Here is a 21,528-nt window from a genome sequence, read left to right as displayed (position 1 = left end):
CACAAAACTGCTTTCATGGCAAGGAGTTCATGGTCAAATCCAGACCTCTTCAACAAGGTGCCTGCTGCTGCCTCCTGCTCTGTGTTGGAGAGAATCACTGAGCGAAGTGGAGCAACCGTGGACACACATGTCTGCTGAGCCCTAATACAGCTGTCTCTGCCGACCCAAGACCAGCGGGAGTGCTGGGGTGCGGGGAAGGTTGGTGGAGGGTGTCCCTCATAAACAGAGCAGCTCTTGATCAGGTCAGAACCGTACATCACAGAGCGTGAGGACCGCCGCTCATTGGCATGAAATAAACTAGCCAGACGCTCTTTGAGCTGCCGGTTTCTTTCCTCGCTTGACTCCTAAATAGACACAAAGATAAGGTTTAGAGTTCACCACTATTTAATGAACTTCATCAATTCCTTCAACGTCTTTCAAAATCACCTACCTGCGTTGTGGCATTTGTTGCGCGTTTAACATTTGTTTCCATGTCTGTGGTAGCTGGAGTGCCTGTGGTGCTTGCTTTAATGGAAACACAGAAACTTAAGTTTAAGTTAAGTAAGACAGCAGCAGAACATAACATACTTAGGTTAGTGGTTCTCAACCAGTGGGCCAGGAACCACTAGGGGGCCTTAGCAGAATTTTTTTTGGGGGGGGGGGCAAAAGATAGCTTAGAATTATTAAAAAATAATACTAAATATGCTTCAAAAATTAGATATAGCAAAGGGGGAAAAAAGCAAGATGACTGGCATCATATTTCTTATTTTACTTCTCTCACCAACTGTCATTTTTATTTAAGAAACAGAGTTCCCATGGAAGAACTAGAACTATTAAACATAATAAAATAAAATCTTGAAAAGTTATGACAATTTCTATAATAAATATAACATTTTGACTAGCTAAGCTTAAGCTCTAAACAATTTAATCCGGTAGAAATAGAGAAATGTCTAATAGTAAAAAAAATAAAAAAATGAATTAAACAAATTTTTATTGGAAATTAAGCCTGTAAACCCTGAAGAATATACTGTCCTTGAATCTTTTTAAATTAAATTATTATTAATATATTTAATTATTTTAATATATTGCAACTCCTAGTTTCTATGATTTAAAAAAAAATAGATTGAAAACAAGCAGGTACTGGTAGCAGCAACAGCTTAGCCTACATGGGGTCCTTTAAAAAATTAAGGTGGAGAACCACTGATTTAGGTGATGGTTGATCACTAATGAAAATAATCAGGACAGAGCAGGTACTTACCTTGTGGTGGCATGGAGGTGGCAGGGGGCGGCGTGCCTGAGGAGTTCTGGACAGGCACAGCCTGGGGTATGGTAGGCATCACCATGGGCAGCCCCTGTGGCCTGAGAAGAGGCTGTCCAGGGGCTGACACAATTTGCAAGATGTTGCCTAAAGCAGGCACATAAAAGTATGAGCGTCACATTAAGCTATATAATGAGGATTGACTAAACACACATAAAATCAGCTGACACAAGTGACTGAATATGGAAGTGCAATGAGACAGAGAGAGGATGAATATGGGCTGGACATTACCGAGTGTACCTTGGAGCTGCAGGGGCTGGCCGGTGGTGAGCTGTCGCAGCTGACTTGGAGACAAGGTGAACTTGTTGCCCTGGAACTGCAGGGTCACAGGGGTCTCTGGCTGGGCAATACGACCCTGCCCAACCAACTGAGCAACCTTCATTACATCTCCACCTTCAGTAGAAAACAACTCATGTTAAATGATAGTGCAAAGTGGCTGACATTTTATCTCTGAGAAAGAAAGAACATTTTAGTTAGTTTCGGGGTGAGCACGGAAAGGGACATGCACAACCAGTGTGTTAAACAGGAAAAATGACACTTTTTCCTCAAACAAAACCTTACAAAAAAACCTGAAACAAACAAAATGAAAATAGACTGATTCGTTTAGCAGAGCAAAACAAAGTGGGAGAAAATATTTGTTTGTTTAAAAGGTCTTCCATGTAACGATGGTTACATGTGACATGGGGAGTAGGCCCACAAGCTTGACGCTCTTTACACCCACAGATGGGCAACAAAATAAACGGCTCTGAAGAAAAGCTGCACTGAAAAGATAGGGAGGCAAAACCGTATTATAATATTTATGATACCACTTCTGGATCATCCTTCAGCTGTACTGCATGAAAAACAAAGAGATTAATCATTAAAATGCAGAAGGAAAAAAAGAAGATGTGAATAAACTGGAGGCAGCGGGTGCAGTCCGGAGAAAGATCTGGAGGGTTCATGCTTGTTTGTGAAGGGTGAGGAGAGAAACCACCATAGGCCATCTGCTGAAGATTTTCTGCACTTCAAATCAGACTGGAAATAAGCCAGATTTATGGTGTCGATATGGCTGAATTTTAGTTGAATATCACCATTAGTTTCTTTGGTGGAACTCTGTATGCCTGTTTGCCCACTTCAGCAGAGCCATACCGTAGTCTCTGATCTTCACTGAGGACGTTTACTGCTGTGCTTGGGGGCATGATAAGAAGGAAACAGGTGCACAAGGGAGAGGGCACAAAGGAGAGGGCCTATCTGCGGTGGGTGATGATGAGGCCACTTACTAGGCAAGCGTGCCTGGGCCTGGGAGCTGAGCACCAGCCTCTGGGGTACCAAACTGGGCTGGAGGGGGTGGGCGGCAGGGGCATGGGGGGCCACGGCAGACATAGTAGTGACCCCTGTCACACCCACAGCCAGAGGGGTAGAAGTGGGGTTAGGGGTGGCTCCTGTTAAGAGTGATCCTGATGAGCTGCTGATTGCGGAGGCTAAAGAGGAAAAAGAGTCAACAGTCTGAATGGACCAATCAGGGCGAGTGTAATGGGGTTGGAGGATTAATTTTTTTAAATCCTCTAAATAAAAAGTTATTTGGGACATACAATATTACAATGTGTTACAAAACTCACAGCTACAGTGCCAGGGCATTGCTATGTGATTGCTTGAAGTCACCATGAAATTTTAACTGACAATTCTTATTTATTTATTTAATGGAAAATTGCTGTTTATTGAAACAATTCAATAATCACAGCAAGTAACAAATGACAACAATCCAATCAATTCCCAAATGTCAAAATCAAGACCCACCCTACATTTGAAGTTGCATCGCAATTTCCATTTAATGTCGACTTTAAAGAAATAGTTCACCCAAAAATTAAAATTATGGGGTTCGGGATTTCAGTGAACCCTCAGAAAGCATTAAAAAATATTAAAATAATATTATTTTTACTTGCTAAAGGGCAGCGTACAAACAGATTTATGAAATGTATTATTTGAAATGGAAGTTTTGTATTAGTTACAATAAATCCGGCGTCTCAATTGAAACCCAAACATTCAATCAAATTTTTGTAAAAGCACCGCTAATGTTTACCCTTGTTTTACCCCGTTGTCTGTATCTGCGTATTCTGGCAAGTCTTCCAATTTTGGCTCACACTTCTGTAACCAAATTTCTTTTCCAATGTAACGCATCAACCACTGTACCACACCGGGTAAACACCCTCTGGCTCAGCCTGTTACACTAGCCATGACCCAAATTCTCGCTACAGGTTTAGTTAGAAAGAGATCTGAGCTGACCACTCTAAATGTGTTTGATGGTGCCTGGGAGGCTCAATGTTTACACCTTTGGGAGAGATAAACCCATTAATGGCATGCTTATAGTAGTTAATGTACAATAAACTGGCTTAAGATAATGTATTACAGATGTCACCTTTTAGTAAGATGGCAGAAAAAAAAAACACGTACACAAAAGAATTGACGTGAGCATATTTTTAGGAAAGAAACACAACATCTACACAAAAAAGTAACTACAAAAATATCATACCACTTCACAAAAACTTGCAGATTGTGAAACAGTTCTGGGTCTAAGTGTGGGAACACGTTTGTGTAAGATACACAAGAAGGGGTCTTACCTTGTGCAGACGTGCTTGTGGTAAGAGGTGATTTGCCTCTGGGCTGTGTGCTTGGAGCTGCAGTAGCAGGGTTGGCAGTGGTGGTGGGGGCAGTAGTCACAGCAGTGGCACGGGGGGCTTGAGTGGTGCTGCTAGTCATGGGGACCAGATGACCCTCTGGTTTAGTCCCATACTGCACCGGCAGAAACAACCTGAAATTACAAATATGCCACAGTCAGAATCAATTCATATGGCCCAATCATGCTGTACATTACGTTGTCCACATTATAATGAAATAAATAAAAACAACAAAATGTAAAATAATTAATAAAAATTACACCAATGATTTTATAATAAATTTTCTCTTTCATAATGAGGTGAAACACTAACGTTTAGCATGAAAAAAATAGCATTTAATGTTTGCATTTGTATTTAATAGAAAAACAACTGTAACATATTGTTGGGCGATGTCAACAAAATTGGCATCGGACGATGTCTACAGTGAAACATCGCAATGGACGATGACATCGGCAGCGCGGGGGCTGGGGGGGGTGCCGTTGGAGTTAGGGGGTGTGCCCGAAGCGTCAATCATTATAAGGCATGGAAAACAAATAACTATTCCTAACACCGTGTCTTCACCGGACACAAGCAGCGCGGTGCGACAAAATACTATAGAACCACTGATCTATAATAGAGATTCATTATATATAGATCAGTCTATAGAACTCATTATAATCAGTGATGCTGTCTACACTGGATGTGGCGTGGCGCGACACGACACCTGACAGTAAACTGCCGCCGCGTTCTATTTATGACGTACTGACACAAATTTCAAATGATTTTCAATGGTCGCTTTGTCGCGTCCAGTGTAGACAGACTTCAGCTGATGCGGCGCGTCCGGTGTAGACACGGTGTAACGGTTGCCTGTTACATTACAGTACATACAATTTCACTTACCACATAAACAGAGTAAGTAGAGATGAGTGAGGACGATGGCGAATGCTTTGCAGATCCTCAGCACCACTGACAAACATATAATCTTGTAAAATGTGTGGCAAGTACTCCCGCTCCATAGTATAAACAGACAGAAAACTGCTGCTGCGTTCTATTCATGACGTATTGACACAAATTTCAAATTATTTTCAACGGTCGCTTTGTCGCGTCCAGTGTAGACAGACTTTAGCTGATGCGGCACGGCGCGACATGATAACTGTCGCGTCCGGTGGAGACACGGTGTAACGGTTGCCTGTTACATTACAGTACATACAATTTCACTTACCACATAAACAGAGTAAGTAGAGATGAGTGAGGACGATGGCGAATGCTTTGCAGATCCTCAGCACCACTGACAAACATATAATCTTGTAAAATGTGTGGTAAGTACTGCTGCTCCATAGTATAAACAGAGTACGTGTGATCGCGAATCTCGAAAGTGAAAGTGAAGCTAAAAAGCAATTCAAAAGTTCATTCAAAAGCGCAGTTTCAATGCCAGGTATAATAAGATGTCTATCAGCCATCGGCGATGGACAATGCCATCGTCTATCGGCCCAACCCTACTGTAACATGTTTTTTCATTCAACAAGAATGCATTATTCTGAAGGAAGTGACCATTTTTGGTGTAAAAACAGCAGCACCAACATCAGTATTTTCAGTGTACTATTAATTGTTTTGTCTCATTTAAAAATATTATGTCCCGTTAATACAATTACAGAAATCAGTATGACTATGATGGGTAAGTGTTCAGAGCTGATAGGTCTACACAGATAGGCACCTCATAGGTTTGATCTTGCATGGTCTGGGTCTGGCTGGTGGGTCGTGTGCACTGTAGATCTCTTCGATCAGCTGTTCGGTCATTCTGAGTTTTGGCAGAGCCTCCTCAGCCTCATAACGGGTCAATTTGCTCTCATTACTGATCAAGTCAAACAGCGACATATCTACAGTCTGGAAAATAAAAATAAAATGGCCTATCAGTCAACACATTTTTCTTCTATATTCCACATTCCAAGCGTTTATTTCTCTTCCTTACCTTCCACTGGTCCCGCTGCAGGGCTGTGAGCAGTAATGATGGGGTGTTGTACTGCAGTGGCTGACATATATAAGAGTGGTGTGTGTCTCTGGGCTGGCTGAGTTATTTACACTGTTAAAGAGTTGGATTCTCATGCTAAAAAGGCCAGGTTTCAAAAAACGAGTCAGACGTATTACGGAGTATTTCTGTGCCACATACACTCCTTCAGGGTTAATGTAAGTTTCTGAAAGTTTTTTTTCCGAGTAAGGCCCTTCATGATGCCTTGAAGGGTGGAATTCCTTGTACTAGCACTACTCCTGGAAGAGAGCGCGCAGAGATCAACCACAGTGAGAGCAAGGGCATCATCAATGTGCTTCATTTGGGTTACGGAAGTCATAGGCAGTGCTGCACAGGTCTTGCTCGAAAAGAATGTCTTCAAAGAAGTGTGTTTTTGGTTGTGAGGGAAAGATAACCTTGTTTTGCTTCCCAAAGAACCCAGCATTAAAGGGAACAGTGGATGAAGTTTGTTTTTCAGGGGCAGCAACGGAGTTTCACACGTGTGTTTGTTTGTTACCTTAATTTCAGTGATTAATGTTTTATAAAAAATACTGAAAGATACTGAAAGATGGAGAGGTCCCAGCGATAAAAGATCCCGGTCATGAGCTGGAACCGCAGATGGTAAGTAAAACCGCATCAAATTTCTGTGTTTTGTTGGCAATCGGTGCATAAGTGCATATAATGTAAACAACTTTCTTTTCTAAATTTGATAGAAACTAAAAACTCTTTGGAGATATGAAGGATGCAATACTACTATATAGGTACTCAAGTTTAACATGAGATTGGCAGAAACTGTGTGTGTTATGTCCCCTTTAAGATTGTGTTTGGCTGAGCATGTTTTGTGCTGACCTGGGCTGGATGAGGATGTCCTCATACATGCTCTTTTGCCTCTTGGACAGACGGCACTTGAGAATGTGCTCATACTTCTTAGGCATTTGCTTCTCCACGTCTCTCTTGGAACGGCGCAGGATGAAGGGCTGAATCACCTACAGCAAAGAGGAAGAAAACAAAACTATGATTTTGGTGCTCGGGCAAGGTGGTTAACTAAAAGTGCAACATTCTGTGGTGAAAGTCACCAGAAACACCTTCCAGCAAGCCTCACCCTGTGCAGTCTGATGACCAGTTTGTGGCAGTAGTCCTGGTTCTGATCAGTGCCAGGTTTGATGGGGAAGTTGAGGTATGGGTGAGTGAATCCAGGCAGGAGGAAGTGGATCATGGTCCATAACTCTTTCAGAGTGTTCTGCAGAGGTGTGTTGATTAAGAGGATCCTCTGCTGACTGTTGAGAAGATGCACATTCATATTTAACAGCAATTACAATACATTAATACAGTATCTCACAGAAGTGAGTACACTCCTCACATTTTTGTAAATGTATAAATACATATTAGTCATTTTAACTGAACTTAGGACTGGTGGTGCTGCTTTTTTGGTTATTCAGTGTTTCTGTAAAAAACAAAAAGTGGAAAAACTAACAATAATACTGATAAGCCCACTACCGGAGAACCCGGCAGTTCTTATAAGCTGAAGAATTCCAAAGGAACGGCGTTATTTTGTCCGGAAAATACAACAAAGAATATCGTTTACATGTAGCGCGTCAGTTCTGCATGTAGACTCTCTAACGCTCTCTCTCTCTCTGCGTGTGTGTGAGACAAGGTGTGCGCCTTTACACTAGAGTTCACGGTACGTCAAACACAGGTGCGTTGCACATCCATTCAGATGAACTGAGAAATATCACAGATCGCTTGACGGGGAGTGAAACTCTGAAGCGCTCAGTCAGTGTGTTCGGCGAGTGAAAATATATCTGTGCTAAACTTATACTTAGCGTCCAACTCACACACTGGCGAGTAAAATCTGAGAATTTATTAGCGAGTGGCTAATATTAGACATAATTTAGTCGCCCAGAGTGAAGATTAGTTGCATATGCGAGTGATTTACTCGCAATGTAGAGGGTTGGTCCTGTGGTCTGATGAGACCAAGATGTGAAGCTCTGGTGAACTCCATGCCCAAGAGGGTTATAAGGCAGTGCTGGAAAATAATGGTGGCCACACAAAATATTGACACTTTGGGCCCAATTTGGACATTTTCATTTAGGGGTGTACTCACTTTTGTGGCCAGCGGTTTAGACATTAATGGCTGTGTTGAGTTACTGTGCTGAGGGGACAGCAAATGTACACTGTTATACAAGCTGTACACTCACTACTTTACATTGTAGCAAAGTGTCATTTCTTCAGTGTTGTCACATGAAAAGATATAATAAAATATTTACAAAAATGTGAGGGGTGTACTCACTTCTGTGAGATACTGTATATACAAAGTATTTTTGAAACTTGCAAACAGTATAGTGTTATTGTAAACAAAACTAATATCATTAAAATAATTTTTGTTAATTGAAATAAAGTATAGATATTAAGATAAATGAAAAGTGAAAATTGCAACTGACTGATAAAATGTTTAAAGGGGTGGTTGACTGGTTTTTTTCTAGGCTTGATTGTGTTTACGGGGTGCAATCTAACATGTGTTAATGCTTCATTTAAAAAAAAAAAAGCATTATTTTTCACATAATTTACCTTTATTCCACACCGCTCTGTCCCTTCTCCTCTCAATGCGCTGATCATTTCCTGCTTTTATGAAGCCCCTCCCTCAGAAATAGGCGATGGGCTCTGATTGGTTAGCTAGCCCAGTGTGTTGTGATTGGCTAAACCGCCTCTAGTGCGTGTCTAAACGTCCCGGCCCTCGCCTCAGCAGCATGTGCTCCAGTTGTATTGTAAACAATGGCGTCATCAATATTGCTCATCAAATTGAGCCCGATTGAGACACAGAGGATAATAGTGAAGTGGATCGTGCAGAACCTGTGCAAGCACATGGCTCTTAATGTTATGTTTTTTGTTTGTTGTTGTCTCATACTTTTAGATACGCTGTTATTTGTAAATGCTACTGCTTCTGTTAGCTTTTAATATACGGTTTTATCCTGATTAAAGCTTTAATACAGTACGGCAACCGCACGCACGTCCATGTATAATGCTTCTCATAGCTATGTAAAAGTAAGTGTATAATTGGAACAGTTAATTGTTGGAGCTGAGCTGATGATCTGAATGAGAGAGAGAGAGACAGAGATGCAGAGCAGGGGGACGCGAGAAACAGGATTAAGAACTGCTGCTTTAGAACATTGATTATGAAACTTGTGAATACTTTTTTGTTAGAAGACAGAATCGCGATTCATATATGAATAGATTTTTTCGTGCACCCCTAGTTTTCTCTTCCTCTTCTCTAAAGCAGCACAACATGGCCTCGCCCCCTTTGTTGCATGTTCCCGGGGGCGGGGTTTATCTGGGTTTGTGATGTCACGAACCCAGGAAGTAACTTGTTGTAGGCATTAAACTGCCTTCATTTTAAAAGACGATATCTCCATTTGCATTGAACTTTCAGCGCCGTAATTTTGCAGATATTGTTTATGTTCAAACAGCAACATTACACACTAACGATAAAAAAGTGAAATCGCAATCAACCACCCCTTTAATTACTAAAACTGAAATAAAGGCTCAACAGGCATTCTAAAAAACTTAACACTTAAACCAAAATGAACTGAAACTATAAACTGAAACTGAGAATATAAAAAGCTAATTCAAAACATTAATAAATAATATAATAGAATACAAATAATACTAAAACAACCCTGTTACAGAACTCTGATAGAGTAGGAATGCACTGATATTAAGCTCATATCAACCAATAAAATGCTAAAAACAAAAAATCTATCATTTTAAATGCTGTAAGTAAAGATTAACTTCAATGGTATTAATATTTTGTGCATCCCTAGTAAACAGCTGTTGTAAAAGATAAATCTACAAAATCTACTGTGAATAGAATTAATGCAAAAATGTAGAAAACATGATACCAACAGATACTGTATACGGCCCGTCTGCATTAATTTTGTGGCCTACGTCATGCTGAATAATATTAATGTATTTTCTTTTCTTTTTTTTAAAGTAGCGCAAATTTTAGGCAGTGTGACTATGTTGGCGTCATTTAAATGCAGTTGATATTCCTGACACTTTGCATTGTATAATTGGCAGATGGTCCTCTTAGTAGCATGAAAAATAAACTCTTATTCAAATTGTGAACGGGTTAAAGCAAGCAAAAAATATGCTCCCATTACAATGAATGGAGCTGTCATCATGTCAATGAGCTCACTGAGTTTTGCACTCTTGCGAAACCTCCCCTATTTTTTTTGGTCTGTGCAGAACTCAATAAGCGCTGAGCAGTACATAGATATTGAGCAGATTCTGACTAAAAGTTAATGTAGTAATAATAGTTGTAGTACTATTATTACTACTACTAACTTTGTATAGCGACCCGGAGTATAAAAATGTGCCATATAAAGAAAACATAAATAATGTATCAATTTATGTAATATACATTTTTGGCCTAATCAATTGTTAAACATTAAAATATAAAGATAATATTAGCCTATATTTAATGATGCTCAACATATCTGCTCATTAAGTAGGGCTGAACGATTAATCAGTTTTTTAATATATATATTATTCTTTTTTATTTTATTTTTTAATTAAATAAATAACCTACATGCACAGTAGTAAATGCTGCTCGATTTCTTCAAGCGCCGTTATTCACTCATAACGTGCATTTGAAAAAGCTACACACGCCAAACAACTTAAAGAGCATTATCCAACAAAAGAGAACATTTAATAACATGATTTTACTCCACAACATCAGCCGAGTGTTTAAAATAACTTCATTTTGTGATCTGATGTGGCTTCTTATCAAAGAACGAGGCTATGTAGATTAGCATTGGATTATAAATATACTTTATTTTTATGAAAACACCAGAGATGGCTTGAAGAACACAGATGAACCATATATTGTTGTGGTCATGTGTTTACTGTCTTCATGTTTGATCAGTTAAAGTGTTTGTATATTCTTTTTATTCAACATACTAGGTAACAAATGTATGCTTTAAAAGTAGGGTAATCATAGCAGGTTTATCCATATTCTGTCCATTTAAACGTCTGTGTTTAGCTTCAAATGGCGTCAACACAACACAACAATACTTTTTTTCTCTTATTCCATGGATTTTACCACCTGTTACCAGTGTTTTTTCTGCCACCACAATGAGCACGCAGCTGCAAGTGACGTAACTATGACATCTACTCCAAACTGGTCTATACTTCTCTCTAAAGAAATTTGTGAAGTATATTTGCTCAAGAATGTTTTGAGTTTGAACATTCTGAGTTTGTTTAATACTCTGTTGGAGTATGAATGCAATTTTTAATGAATATAGCAAAAACTGTTAATCCACTTTTTTATTCCAGATTTTGTAATTTTTAATGTTCAGTATTATTTTAAATAGGACAAGGACAAACAAGACTTAGATAAGTAATAAACTGCATTTCTAAATCAGTAAAACTGCAAATATTGTTTTAAATAAAGTCTTATAATGCAAATTGTATTTTGTGGCGCTTTGCATTTTATGTGGTTTAAATGTGGCCCCCTGGGCCTCTGAACTTGAGTACCCCTGCTGTATAGAAACCAGCAGCATTGTTTCTAACCTCTTTATGTTGAAGATGGTCTCCCAGTGTTTCTCTGTCATGTTTTTGATGAGCTGCACCTCGTCTAGCACCAGGTGCCTCCAGCGCCTCCTCAGGAAGTGAGACTGATCTTTCAGTAGGAGCTTGTATGAAGTCACACACACGTGGAAGCTGTTGGGCTCACACCACCGCTGCACACATTAGACAGTAGTGGGAAAGTGAGAACAGACAAAAACAAAACATGGACAAATGTGCCCACTTAATCATCAAGGATCTAAATGACCTACAAACTGATTTGAAAACCACTTAGGGGAATTATCTAATGCAGTGGTTCCCAACCACGTTCCTGGAGGCCCCCCAACACTGCATGTCCATGTTCCATGTCTCCTTTATCTGACACACCCATTTCTGGTCTTGGAGTCTCAGCTAATGAGCTGATGATCTGAATCAGGTGTGCTTGATTAACGAGACACGCAAAATGTGCAGTGTTGGGGGGCCTCCAGAAATGTGGTTGGGAACCTAATGCAAAAACTGACGCACAACAGCTAGGACACAGCAACAGGGATGGATAGACAGGTGGCAGTATGAGAGAGTACATAGCAGGTTGGCTTGCTTTCTCTGGTTCATACCGATCTCTTGTATCTGCGCTGCCTTCTGCTGCCAAGGTACAGGAGTATCTTCAGTCCAGGACACCAGCGTTTAAACTCCATCTCCCAGTTCAGCAGCTTACAGGTCCTCACCACCACTAAATGCGGCCCCCAGATACCTGCAGCAACCACATGACAGCAGAATGTGTTGCATTTTATTCTTAAAAATACAACAAACAAATGCTATGAGAAGAAAACCAAATATTATTGACTCTATAAAGGTGGCAAATGTGGTTGGTGGTGGTACCCTGGCTGCAGGCCAAGTGAGCAAAATAAGCCACAGTCTGTACAGTTTTGCCAAGGCCAGTTTCATCTGCCGGGATGCCGTTAAGGTTTTTGCGGTGGAGGCTTGCCAGCCACTCCACCCCGACCTGCTGGTACTCTCTCAGAGAGCCGTGCAGCAGAGCAGGAGGAGAGGAACGACTCTGAAAGGAAAGGGTCCATGAGCCATAAGAAAATCAGACACTGTGAGGCCACTTTGAGTTAAACAACTGCTCAATTGAATCTTTAATAATCATGTTTTAAACAGTCCCTGTGAGTAAGAGCGTAAATGACTCACAGTTAGAGTGGTCCTGGCGCTGCCTTTGGGGAGAATCAGGTCCGTTGCTGCAGCAACCTCAGCGATATCCTTTGTGGGCTTCCCATCAGGGCCAAAAGCCATCCGCTCGGCCCCACGGTACTGATCCATGTTCAGCAAAGAGTCTATCAGCACTGCATCATGTGGACTGTCCAATGGAGGATCCATGTCTGAACAGAGAAGAGAATTAACTGTTACTGTGACATCAAATCAATATACTGTCAAAAGTACTGATTTATTTGAATTCTTTTGTACTTCAGGGATTTGATGGGGCTCTAAAGTTAGTTCTTAAGCAGATGTACACAAACCATCAGCTTCCTCTCTGTCTTCACCTTCGCTCTGGCTGGAAGGCTGCGGCCACTCAAAGCCCTCTGCGTAAGCACCAGCATACTGCTTCACCAGATCATCCAATGGCACTTCAGCTACAAGACACAGACACAGTTTATAGCAGTGGCTGTGCCATATGAGTTTTCAGTGGCTGATAACTACAGAGTGAAGTGGCTGATGGCCGATGTAATTCAGATTTATAATTACCCAGCAATTTTGCATACTGAAAAGATTATAAATAAATTAAGCTGAAAAAAAGTTGTACATAAAATTCAATTGTATCTAAAATTCACTAAAAACATTTGAAAACATTTATTGAATTATTAAAAAAGCATTGTCAAGTGTATGAATAGATTTATATAACTACATAATGTTTCAAATATTTTTGAGAAGGCATGATCAATAAACTTAAAAATGCCCAAAATCAGTATTACAAATTTCAGTCGATGTCTAAACATGCAACACTCTATGCTCGTACATAGTCTGATATATTTCCAAAATTTGAAGGAGGATAACAAAAAATGCATTACCGTTTAAAGACATGCCCATAAGTTTAAAATGAAAAACTTACTAGGGCTGAACGATTTTGGAAAATAATCTAATTGCGATTTTTTTTTACCAATATTGTGATTGCGATTTAATATGCAATTTTTTAAAGCTCTTTATGTTCTGTATTATTCAACAAACACAAGCTATAAATCACTGTATAGTATGACCAACACAATATTAGATAGATTAAACATAAATGTTCTTTTCTGTAGGCCAGGCCTATATGTTACGATGAAATTAGGTGATGCATGAATTGATATGAATGACATTTTTATTTCACAACTACAATCACAGTATTATATTGACTGATTTGTTGAACTTTCATCCTTGTAAGTAGTGTTGTCACGGTACCAAAATTTCAGTATTTGGTACCAATACTCTAATGCAGTGGTTCCCAACCACGTTCCTGGAGGCCCCCCAACACTGCATGTCCATGTTCCATGTCTCCTTTATCTGACACACCCATTTCTGGTCTTGGAGTCTCAGCTAATGAGCTGATGATCTGAATCAGGTGTGCTTGATTAACGAGACACGCAAAATGTGCAGTGTTGGGGGGCCTCCAGAAATGTGGTTGGGAACCTAATGCAAAAACTGACGCACAACAGCTAGGACACAGCAACAGGGATGGATAGACAGGTGGCAGTATGAGAGAGTACATAGCAGGTTGGCTTGCTTTCTCTGGTTCATACCGATCTCTTGTATCTGCGCTGCCTTCTGCTGCCAAGGTACAGGAGTATCTTCAGTCCAGGACACCAGCGTTTAAACTCCATCTCCCAGTTCAGCAGCTTACAGGTCCTCACCACCACTAAATGCGGCCCCCAGATACCTGCAGCAACCACATGACAGCAGAATGTGTTGCATTTTATTCTTAAAAATACAACAAACAAATGCTATGAGAAGAAAACCAAATATTATTGACTCTATAAAGGTGGCAAATGTGGTTGGTGGTGGTACCCTGGCTGCAGGCCAAGTGAGCAAAATAAGCCACAGTCTGTACAGTTTTGCCAAGGCCAGTTTCATCTGCCAGGATGCCGTTAAGGTTTTTTGAAGTATGTTCATATACGCTTTCAAACATTTCCGCGTGTAGCGTGCCAGGGTTGCCAGCTTTTCACAACAAAGCCCACCCAATTGCTACTCAAAACTAGCCCAGTCGCGTTTCGAGGGGGGTCCACCGGTAATAATCACGTTCCAGGGGATAAAATACAAGTTTTTTGGAGGGGTTCCCCAAACCGTGGACTTGGCAACACTGTAGCGTGTCAACATGATGCTTCCTCTGAAGACTGCTTAGATGTGTTCGACTTGAAGCGCTGCTTAGACCGATCGGTGTGTCATCAAAGTACTGCGAGAGCTATAAGAGAGCGCGGACGTCTCCTTATGCTTTCTCTCCCCTTACTTTGATGTCATACACGGATCGATCTTCAAGTCGATCACACCTCTTTACTCTTGCGTGTCACGTGACCGAGTGTAAATCGCAGCCTCTGCGGTTGGAGAATCGCATTTTTTCATATCGCGATATTATCGCAAATGCAATTAATCGTTCAATCCTAAAACTTACCTTCTTTTGTTAGTTCGGCCAGCTCTGCTTTCTGATCAGCTGCCACCTCCATCGCCTCCTGCTCCTCTATTGTACTTTCCTCATCTTCAACTGCAAAAAAACAACGGCGCAATCAACAGCATGCACACAGAGAACGGTAAGGCAACTATATTTAATTGCAATATGTACCCTCTACATCCGAAAGAGAGGTGCTTGACTTTCTCTTTCGGGATGGGCCGGTCTCCTGCTGTATGGGAAAAAAAGTGAAGAAAAATTGTCAAAGACAATGAGAGGATGAGTGAAGCAGCAAAGAAGCTGGATCTCGGAGAACTCATGGAGAAGATCTTACCCCTTTACTCTCTTTATTTGACTTCTGTCCAGATGACTGGGTCACTTTAGCACACTGGCCTGTTGCAATACAAAGTCTCTTCTGAATTAATAATCTCTGACAAAGTCTGAACATTCAGTTAAGACAGGTCAGATACCATTACTTAATCTCACCTTTACTCGCAGCCTTCTGCAAGCTAAGAACTTTTTGTCGTTTGTCATAGATCTGAATATATATATATATATATATATATATATATATTATCTTAAGGTCGAAGTCTTCAGTATTGAAATGCACCGTAACACAGTGTTACTGCTTGAGTAATTTCAATGTGCCGTTTTGAAGTATGTTCATATACGCTTTCAAACATTTCCGCGTGTAGCGTGCCAGGGTTGCCAGCTTTTCACAACAAAGCCCACCCAATTGCTACTCAAAACTAGCCCAGTCGCGTTTCGAGGGGGGTCCACCGGTAATAATCACGTTCCAGGGGATAAAATACAAGTTTTTTGGAGGGGTTCCCCAAACCGTGGACTTGGCAACACTGTAGCGTGTCAACATGATGCTTCCTCTGAAGACTGCTTAGATGTGTTCGACTTGAAGCGCTGCTTAGACCGATCGGTGTGTCATCAAAGTACTGCGAGAGCTATAAGAGAGCGCGGACGTCTCCTTATGCTTTCTCTCCCCTTACTTTGATGTCATACACGGATCGATCTTCAAGTCGATCACACCTCTTTACTCTTGCGTGTCACGTGACCGAGTGTAAATCGCAGCCTCTGCGGTTGGAGAATCGCATTTTTTCATATCGCGATATTATCGCAAATGCAATTAATCGTTCAATCCTAAAACTTACCTTCTTTTGTTAGTTCGGCCAGCTCTGCTTTCTGATCAGCTGCCACCTCCATCGCCTCCTGCTCCTCTATTGTACTTTCCTCATCTTCAACTGCAAAAAAACAACGGCGCAATCAACAGCATGCACACAGAGAACGGTAAGGCAACTATATTTAATTGCAATATGTACCCTCTACATCCGAAAGAGAGGTGCTTGACTTTCTCTTTCGGGATGGGCCGGTCTCCTGCTGTATGGGAAAAAAAGTGAAGAAAAATTGTCAAAGACAATGAGAGGATGAGTGAAGCAGCAAAGAAGCTGGATCTCGGAGAACTCATGGAGAAGATCTTACCCCTTTACTCTCTTTATTTGACTTCTGTCCAGATGACTGGGTCACTTTAGCACACTGGCCTGTTGCAATACAAAGTCTCTTCTGAATTAATAATCTCTGACAAAGTCTGAACATTCAGTTAAGACAGGTCAGATACCATTACTTAATCTCACCTTTACTCGCAGCCTTCTGCAAGCTAAGAACTTTTTGTCGTTTGTCATAGATCTCAAAACGCAGCTTGATTTCCACAACCTGTGGTAAGACAGAGAAAAAAAACGCTCTTTATGAGGAACTAATACAAACCTCCACATACAGTGGAATAGCACTGATCACAGTGAGATTTTCGGTCTAAATGTGAATACTAATTTCTAACTAGATAAAAAAGTTCGTCAAGACAAACTTTAAGTTGGACATACAGTGGAATAGCACTGATCACAGTGAGATTTTCGGTCTAAATGTGAATACTAATTTCTAACTAGATAAAAAAGTTCGTCAAGACAAACTTTAAGTTGGCTTGAGAAAACCGGACAAGAAAGTTTGAAAAGGTTTGAAAAGTTTAAAAAAGTTTTAAGTTTGATGGTTTTCAGTCTGAAATAGTTTGAAGTTTAAAGTAGGTTTAAAAGCTTAAAGTTTTAAAGTTTTGAAGGCAATACAGTCTGTCAGAGATGGATAGATAGATAGATAGATAGATGTAGATAGCATGTTGCTAGCATGATTAGCAAAGTGACTCGCATGTCGCTAGCATGATTAACATGTGACTAGCATGTTGTTAGCATGATTAACAAGTGAATAGCATGTCGTTAGCATGATTAGCAAGTTACTAGCATGTCGCTAGCATGTTTCTAGCATGATTAGCAAGTGAATAGCATGTTGCTAACATGATTAGCCAGTCACTAGCATGTTTCTAGCATGATTAGCATGCTACTATCATGTTGCTATCATGATTAACAAGTGACTAGCATCTTGCTAGCATGATTAGCAAAGTGACTAGCATGTTAGTTACTAGCATGTTGCTAGCATGTTTCTAGCATGATTAGCAAATGACTAGCATGTTGCTAGCATGATTAGCCAGTTACTAGCATGTTTCTAGCATGTTTCTAGCATGATTAGCAAATGACTAGCATGATTAGCAAGTTACTAGCATGTTGCTAGCATGTTTCTAGCATGATTAGCATGCTACTAACATGTTGCTAGCATGATTAAAAAGTGACTAACATTTGGCTAGCATGATTAGCAAGTGACTAGTATGTCATTAGCATGAGTAGCAAGTTACTAGCATGTTGCTAGCATGTTTCGGGCATGATTAGCATGCTACTAGCATGTTGTTAACATGATTAACAAGTGACTAGCATGTTGCTAGCATGATTAGCAAGTGACCAGCTTGTCGCTAGCATGTTTCTAACATGATTAGCAAGTGACTAGCATGTTGCTAGCATGATTAGCATGCTACTATCATGTTGCTAGCATGATTAACAAGTGACTAGCATCTTGCTAGCATGATTAGCAAAGTGACTAGCATGTTTGCTAGGGTAGTTGGGCTGGTTGCTAGAGGAGTTGCCAGGGTACCCGGGGCAGTTGCTAAGGTGTTGCTATGCAGTTGCTAGGGTGCCCGGGGCGGTTGCTAAGGTGCTGCTATGCGGTTGCTAAGGTACCCGGGGTGGTTGCTAAGGTGTTGCTATGCGGTTGCTAAGGTGTTGCTATGCGGTTGCTATGGTACCCGGGCGGTTGCTAAGGTGTTGCTACGCAGTTGCTAGGGTTCCCGGGGTGGTTGCTAGGTTGGTTTGGATAGTTGCTAGAGTGTTGCTATGAAGATAGATAGATAGATAGATAGATAGAAAGATAGATAGATAGATAGATAGATAGATAGATAGAAAGAAAGAAAGGAAGAAAGAAATAGTCAGATGATAGATAGATAGAGTCATATCATACATAGATAGATAGATAGATAGATAGACAGACAGATATAGATATTAGACATGTCGCTAGCATGATTAGCAAGTTACTAGCATGTTGCTAGCATGTTATAAGCACGATTAGCATGCTACTAGCATGTTGCTAGCATGTTGCTAACATTATTAGCAAGCCACTAGTATGTTGTTAACATGATTAGCAAGTTACTAGCATGTCGTTAGCATGTTTCTAGCATGATTAGCAAGTGACAAGCATGTTGCTAGCATGATTAAAAAGTGACTAGGATGTTGCTAGCATTATTAGCAAGTGACTACTATGTCGTTAGCATGATGTTTCTAGCATGATTAGCATGCTACTAGCATGTTGCTAGCATGATTAACAAGTGACTAGCATGTCGTTAGCATAATTAGCAAGTTACTAGCATGTCATTAGCATGATTCGCAAGTTACTAGCATGATTAGCAAGTGACTAGCATGTCGCTAGCATTATTAACATGTGACTAGCATAGTCGTTAGCATGATTAGCAAGTTACTAGCATGTCGCTAGCATGTTTCTAGCATGATTAGCAAGTGACTAGCATGATTAACAAGTTACTAGCATGTCGCTAGCATGTTTAGGAAGTGACTAGCATGTCGCTAGCATGATTAGCAAGTTACTAGCATGTCGCTAGCATGATTAGCAAGTGACTAGCATGTCGTTAGCATGATTAGCAAGTGACTAGCATGTCGTTAGCATGATTAGCAAGTGACTAGCATGTCGTTAGCATGATTAGCAAGTGACTAGCATGTCGTTAGCATGATTAGCAAGTGACTAGCATGTCGTTAGCATGATTAGCAAGTGACTAGCATGTCGTTAGCATGATTAGCAAGTGACTAGCATGTCGTTAGCATGATTAGCAAGTGACTAGCATGTCGTTAGCATGATTAGCAAGTGACTAGCATGTCGTTAGCATGATTAGCAAGTGACTAGCATGTCGTTAGCATGATTAGCAAGTGACTAGCATGTCGTTAGCATGATTAGCAAGTGACTAGCATGTCGTTAGCATGATTAGCAAGTGACTAGCATGTCGTTAGCATGATTAGCAAGTGACTAGCATGTCGTTAGCATGATTAGCAAGTGACTAGCATGTCGTTAGCATGATTAGCAAGTGACTAGCATGTCGTTAGCATGATTAGCAAGTGACTAGCATGTCGTTAGCATGATTAGCAAGTGACTAGCATGTCGTTAGCATGATTAGCAAGTGACTAGCATGTCGTTAGCATGATTAGCAAGTGACTAGCATGTCGTTAGCATGATTAGCAAGTGACTAGCATGTCGTTAGCATGATTAGCAAGTGACTAGCATGTCGTTAGCATGATTAGCAAGTGACTAGCATGTCGTTAGCATGATTAGCAAGTGACTAGCATGTCGTTAGCATGATTAGCAAGTGACTAGCATGTCGTTAGCATGATTAGCAAGTGACTAGCATGTCGTTAGCATGATTAGCAAGTGACTAGCATGTCGTTAGCATGATTAGCAAGTGACTAGCATGTCGTTAGCATGATTAGCAAGTGACTAGCATGTCGTTAGCATGATTAGCAAGTGACTAGCATGTCGTTAGCATGATTAGCAAGTGACTAGCATGTCGTTAGCATGATTAGCAAGTGACTAGCATGTCGTTAGCATGATTAGCAAGTGACTAGCATGTCGTTAGCATGATTAGCAAGTGACTAGCATGTCGTTAGCATGATTAGCAAGTGACTAGCATGTCGTTAGCATGATTAGCAAGTGACTAGCATGTCGTTAGCATGATTAGCAAGTGACTAGCATGTCGTTAGCATGATTAGCAAGTGACTAGCATGTCGTTAGCATGATTAGCAAGTGACTAGCATGTCGTTAGCATGATTAGCAAGTGACTAGCATGTCGTTAGCATGATTAGCAAGTGACTAGCATGTCGTTAGCATGATTAGCAAGTGACTAGCATGTCGTTAGCATGATTAGCAAGTGACTAGCATGTCGTTAGCATGATTAGCAAGTGACTAGCATGTCGTTAGCATGATTAGCAAGTGACTAGCATGTCGTTAGCATGATTAGCAAGTGACTAGCATGTCGTTAGCATGATTAGCAAGTGACTAGCATGTCGTTAGCATGATTAGCAAGTGACTAGCATGTCGTTAGCATGATTAGCAAGTGACTAGCATGTCGTTAGCATGATTAGCAAGTGACTAGCATGTCGTTAGCATGATTAGCAAGTGACTAGCATGTCGTTAGCATGATTAGCAAGTGACTAGCATGTCGTTAGCATGATTAGCAAGTGACTAGCATGTCGTTAGCATGATTAGCAAGTGACTAGCATGTCGTTAGCATGATTAGCAAGTGACTAGCATGTCGTTAGCATGATTAGCAAGTGACTAGCATGTCGTTAGCATGATTAGCAAGTGACTAGCATGTCGTTAGCATGATTAGCAAGTGACTAGCATGTCGTTAGCATGATTAGCAAGTGACTAGCATGTCGTTAGCATGATTAGCAAGTGACTAGCATGTCGTTAGCATGATTAGCAAGTGACTAGCATGTCGTTAGCATGATTAGCAAGTGACTAGCATGTCGTTAGCATGATTAGCAAGTGACTAGCATGTCGTTAGCATGATTAGCAAGTGACTAGCATGTTGCTATCATGTTGTTAACATGACTATCAAGCAACTAGCATGCTGCTAGCATGGTTAATTAGCAAGTTACTAACATGTTGCTAGCATGTTTCTAGCACGATTAGCATGCTACTACCGTGTTGCTAGCATGATTAAAAAATGACTAGCATGTTGCTAGCATTATTAGCAAGCAACTAGTATGCCGTTAGCATGTTTCTAGCATGATTAGCAAGTTACTAGCATGTTGCTAGCATGTTTCTAGCATGATTAGCATGCTACTAACATGGTGCTAGCATGATTAGCAAGTTACTAGCATGTCGCTAGCATGTTGCTAGCATGATTAGCATGCTACTAGCATGTTGCTAGCATGATCAGCAAGCCACGCCTTTC

General features: G+C 40.6%; 1 protein-coding gene across 1 annotated transcript in view; it reads right to left on the bottom strand.

The window, feature by feature from the left end:
* Positions 1-21,528, bottom strand: part of LOC107684496 (E1A-binding protein p400-like) — a 59,719-nt gene that overhangs the window by 18,290 nt on the left and 19,901 nt on the right. The window contains 19 exon segments of the mRNA XM_016480757.1: positions 46-344; positions 431-504; positions 1,238-1,384; positions 1,529-1,690; positions 2,557-2,757; positions 3,895-4,085; positions 5,645-5,814; positions 5,900-5,996; positions 6,701-6,921; positions 7,038-7,212; positions 11,504-11,673; positions 12,112-12,248; positions 12,377-12,554; positions 12,689-12,876; positions 13,015-13,128; positions 16,295-16,384; positions 16,463-16,517; positions 16,623-16,681; positions 16,775-16,853. Coding sequence (XP_016336243.1) covers positions 46-344; positions 431-504; positions 1,238-1,384; positions 1,529-1,690; positions 2,557-2,757; positions 3,895-4,085; positions 5,645-5,814; positions 5,900-5,996; positions 6,701-6,921; positions 7,038-7,212; positions 11,504-11,673; positions 12,112-12,248; positions 12,377-12,554; positions 12,689-12,876; positions 13,015-13,128; positions 16,295-16,384; positions 16,463-16,517; positions 16,623-16,681; positions 16,775-16,853 — 2,807 coding nt within the window.

The sequence above is a fragment of the Sinocyclocheilus anshuiensis genome, unplaced genomic scaffold, assembly GCF_001515605.1.
Source record: "Sinocyclocheilus anshuiensis isolate Anshui unplaced genomic scaffold, SAMN03320099.WGS_v1.1 scaffold1, whole genome shotgun sequence".
Lineage (NCBI taxonomy): Eukaryota > Metazoa > Chordata > Actinopteri > Cypriniformes > Cyprinidae > Sinocyclocheilus > Sinocyclocheilus anshuiensis.
Note: the sequence above shows the minus strand (reverse complement) of the source record. Positions and strands in the feature narration are given on the sequence as shown.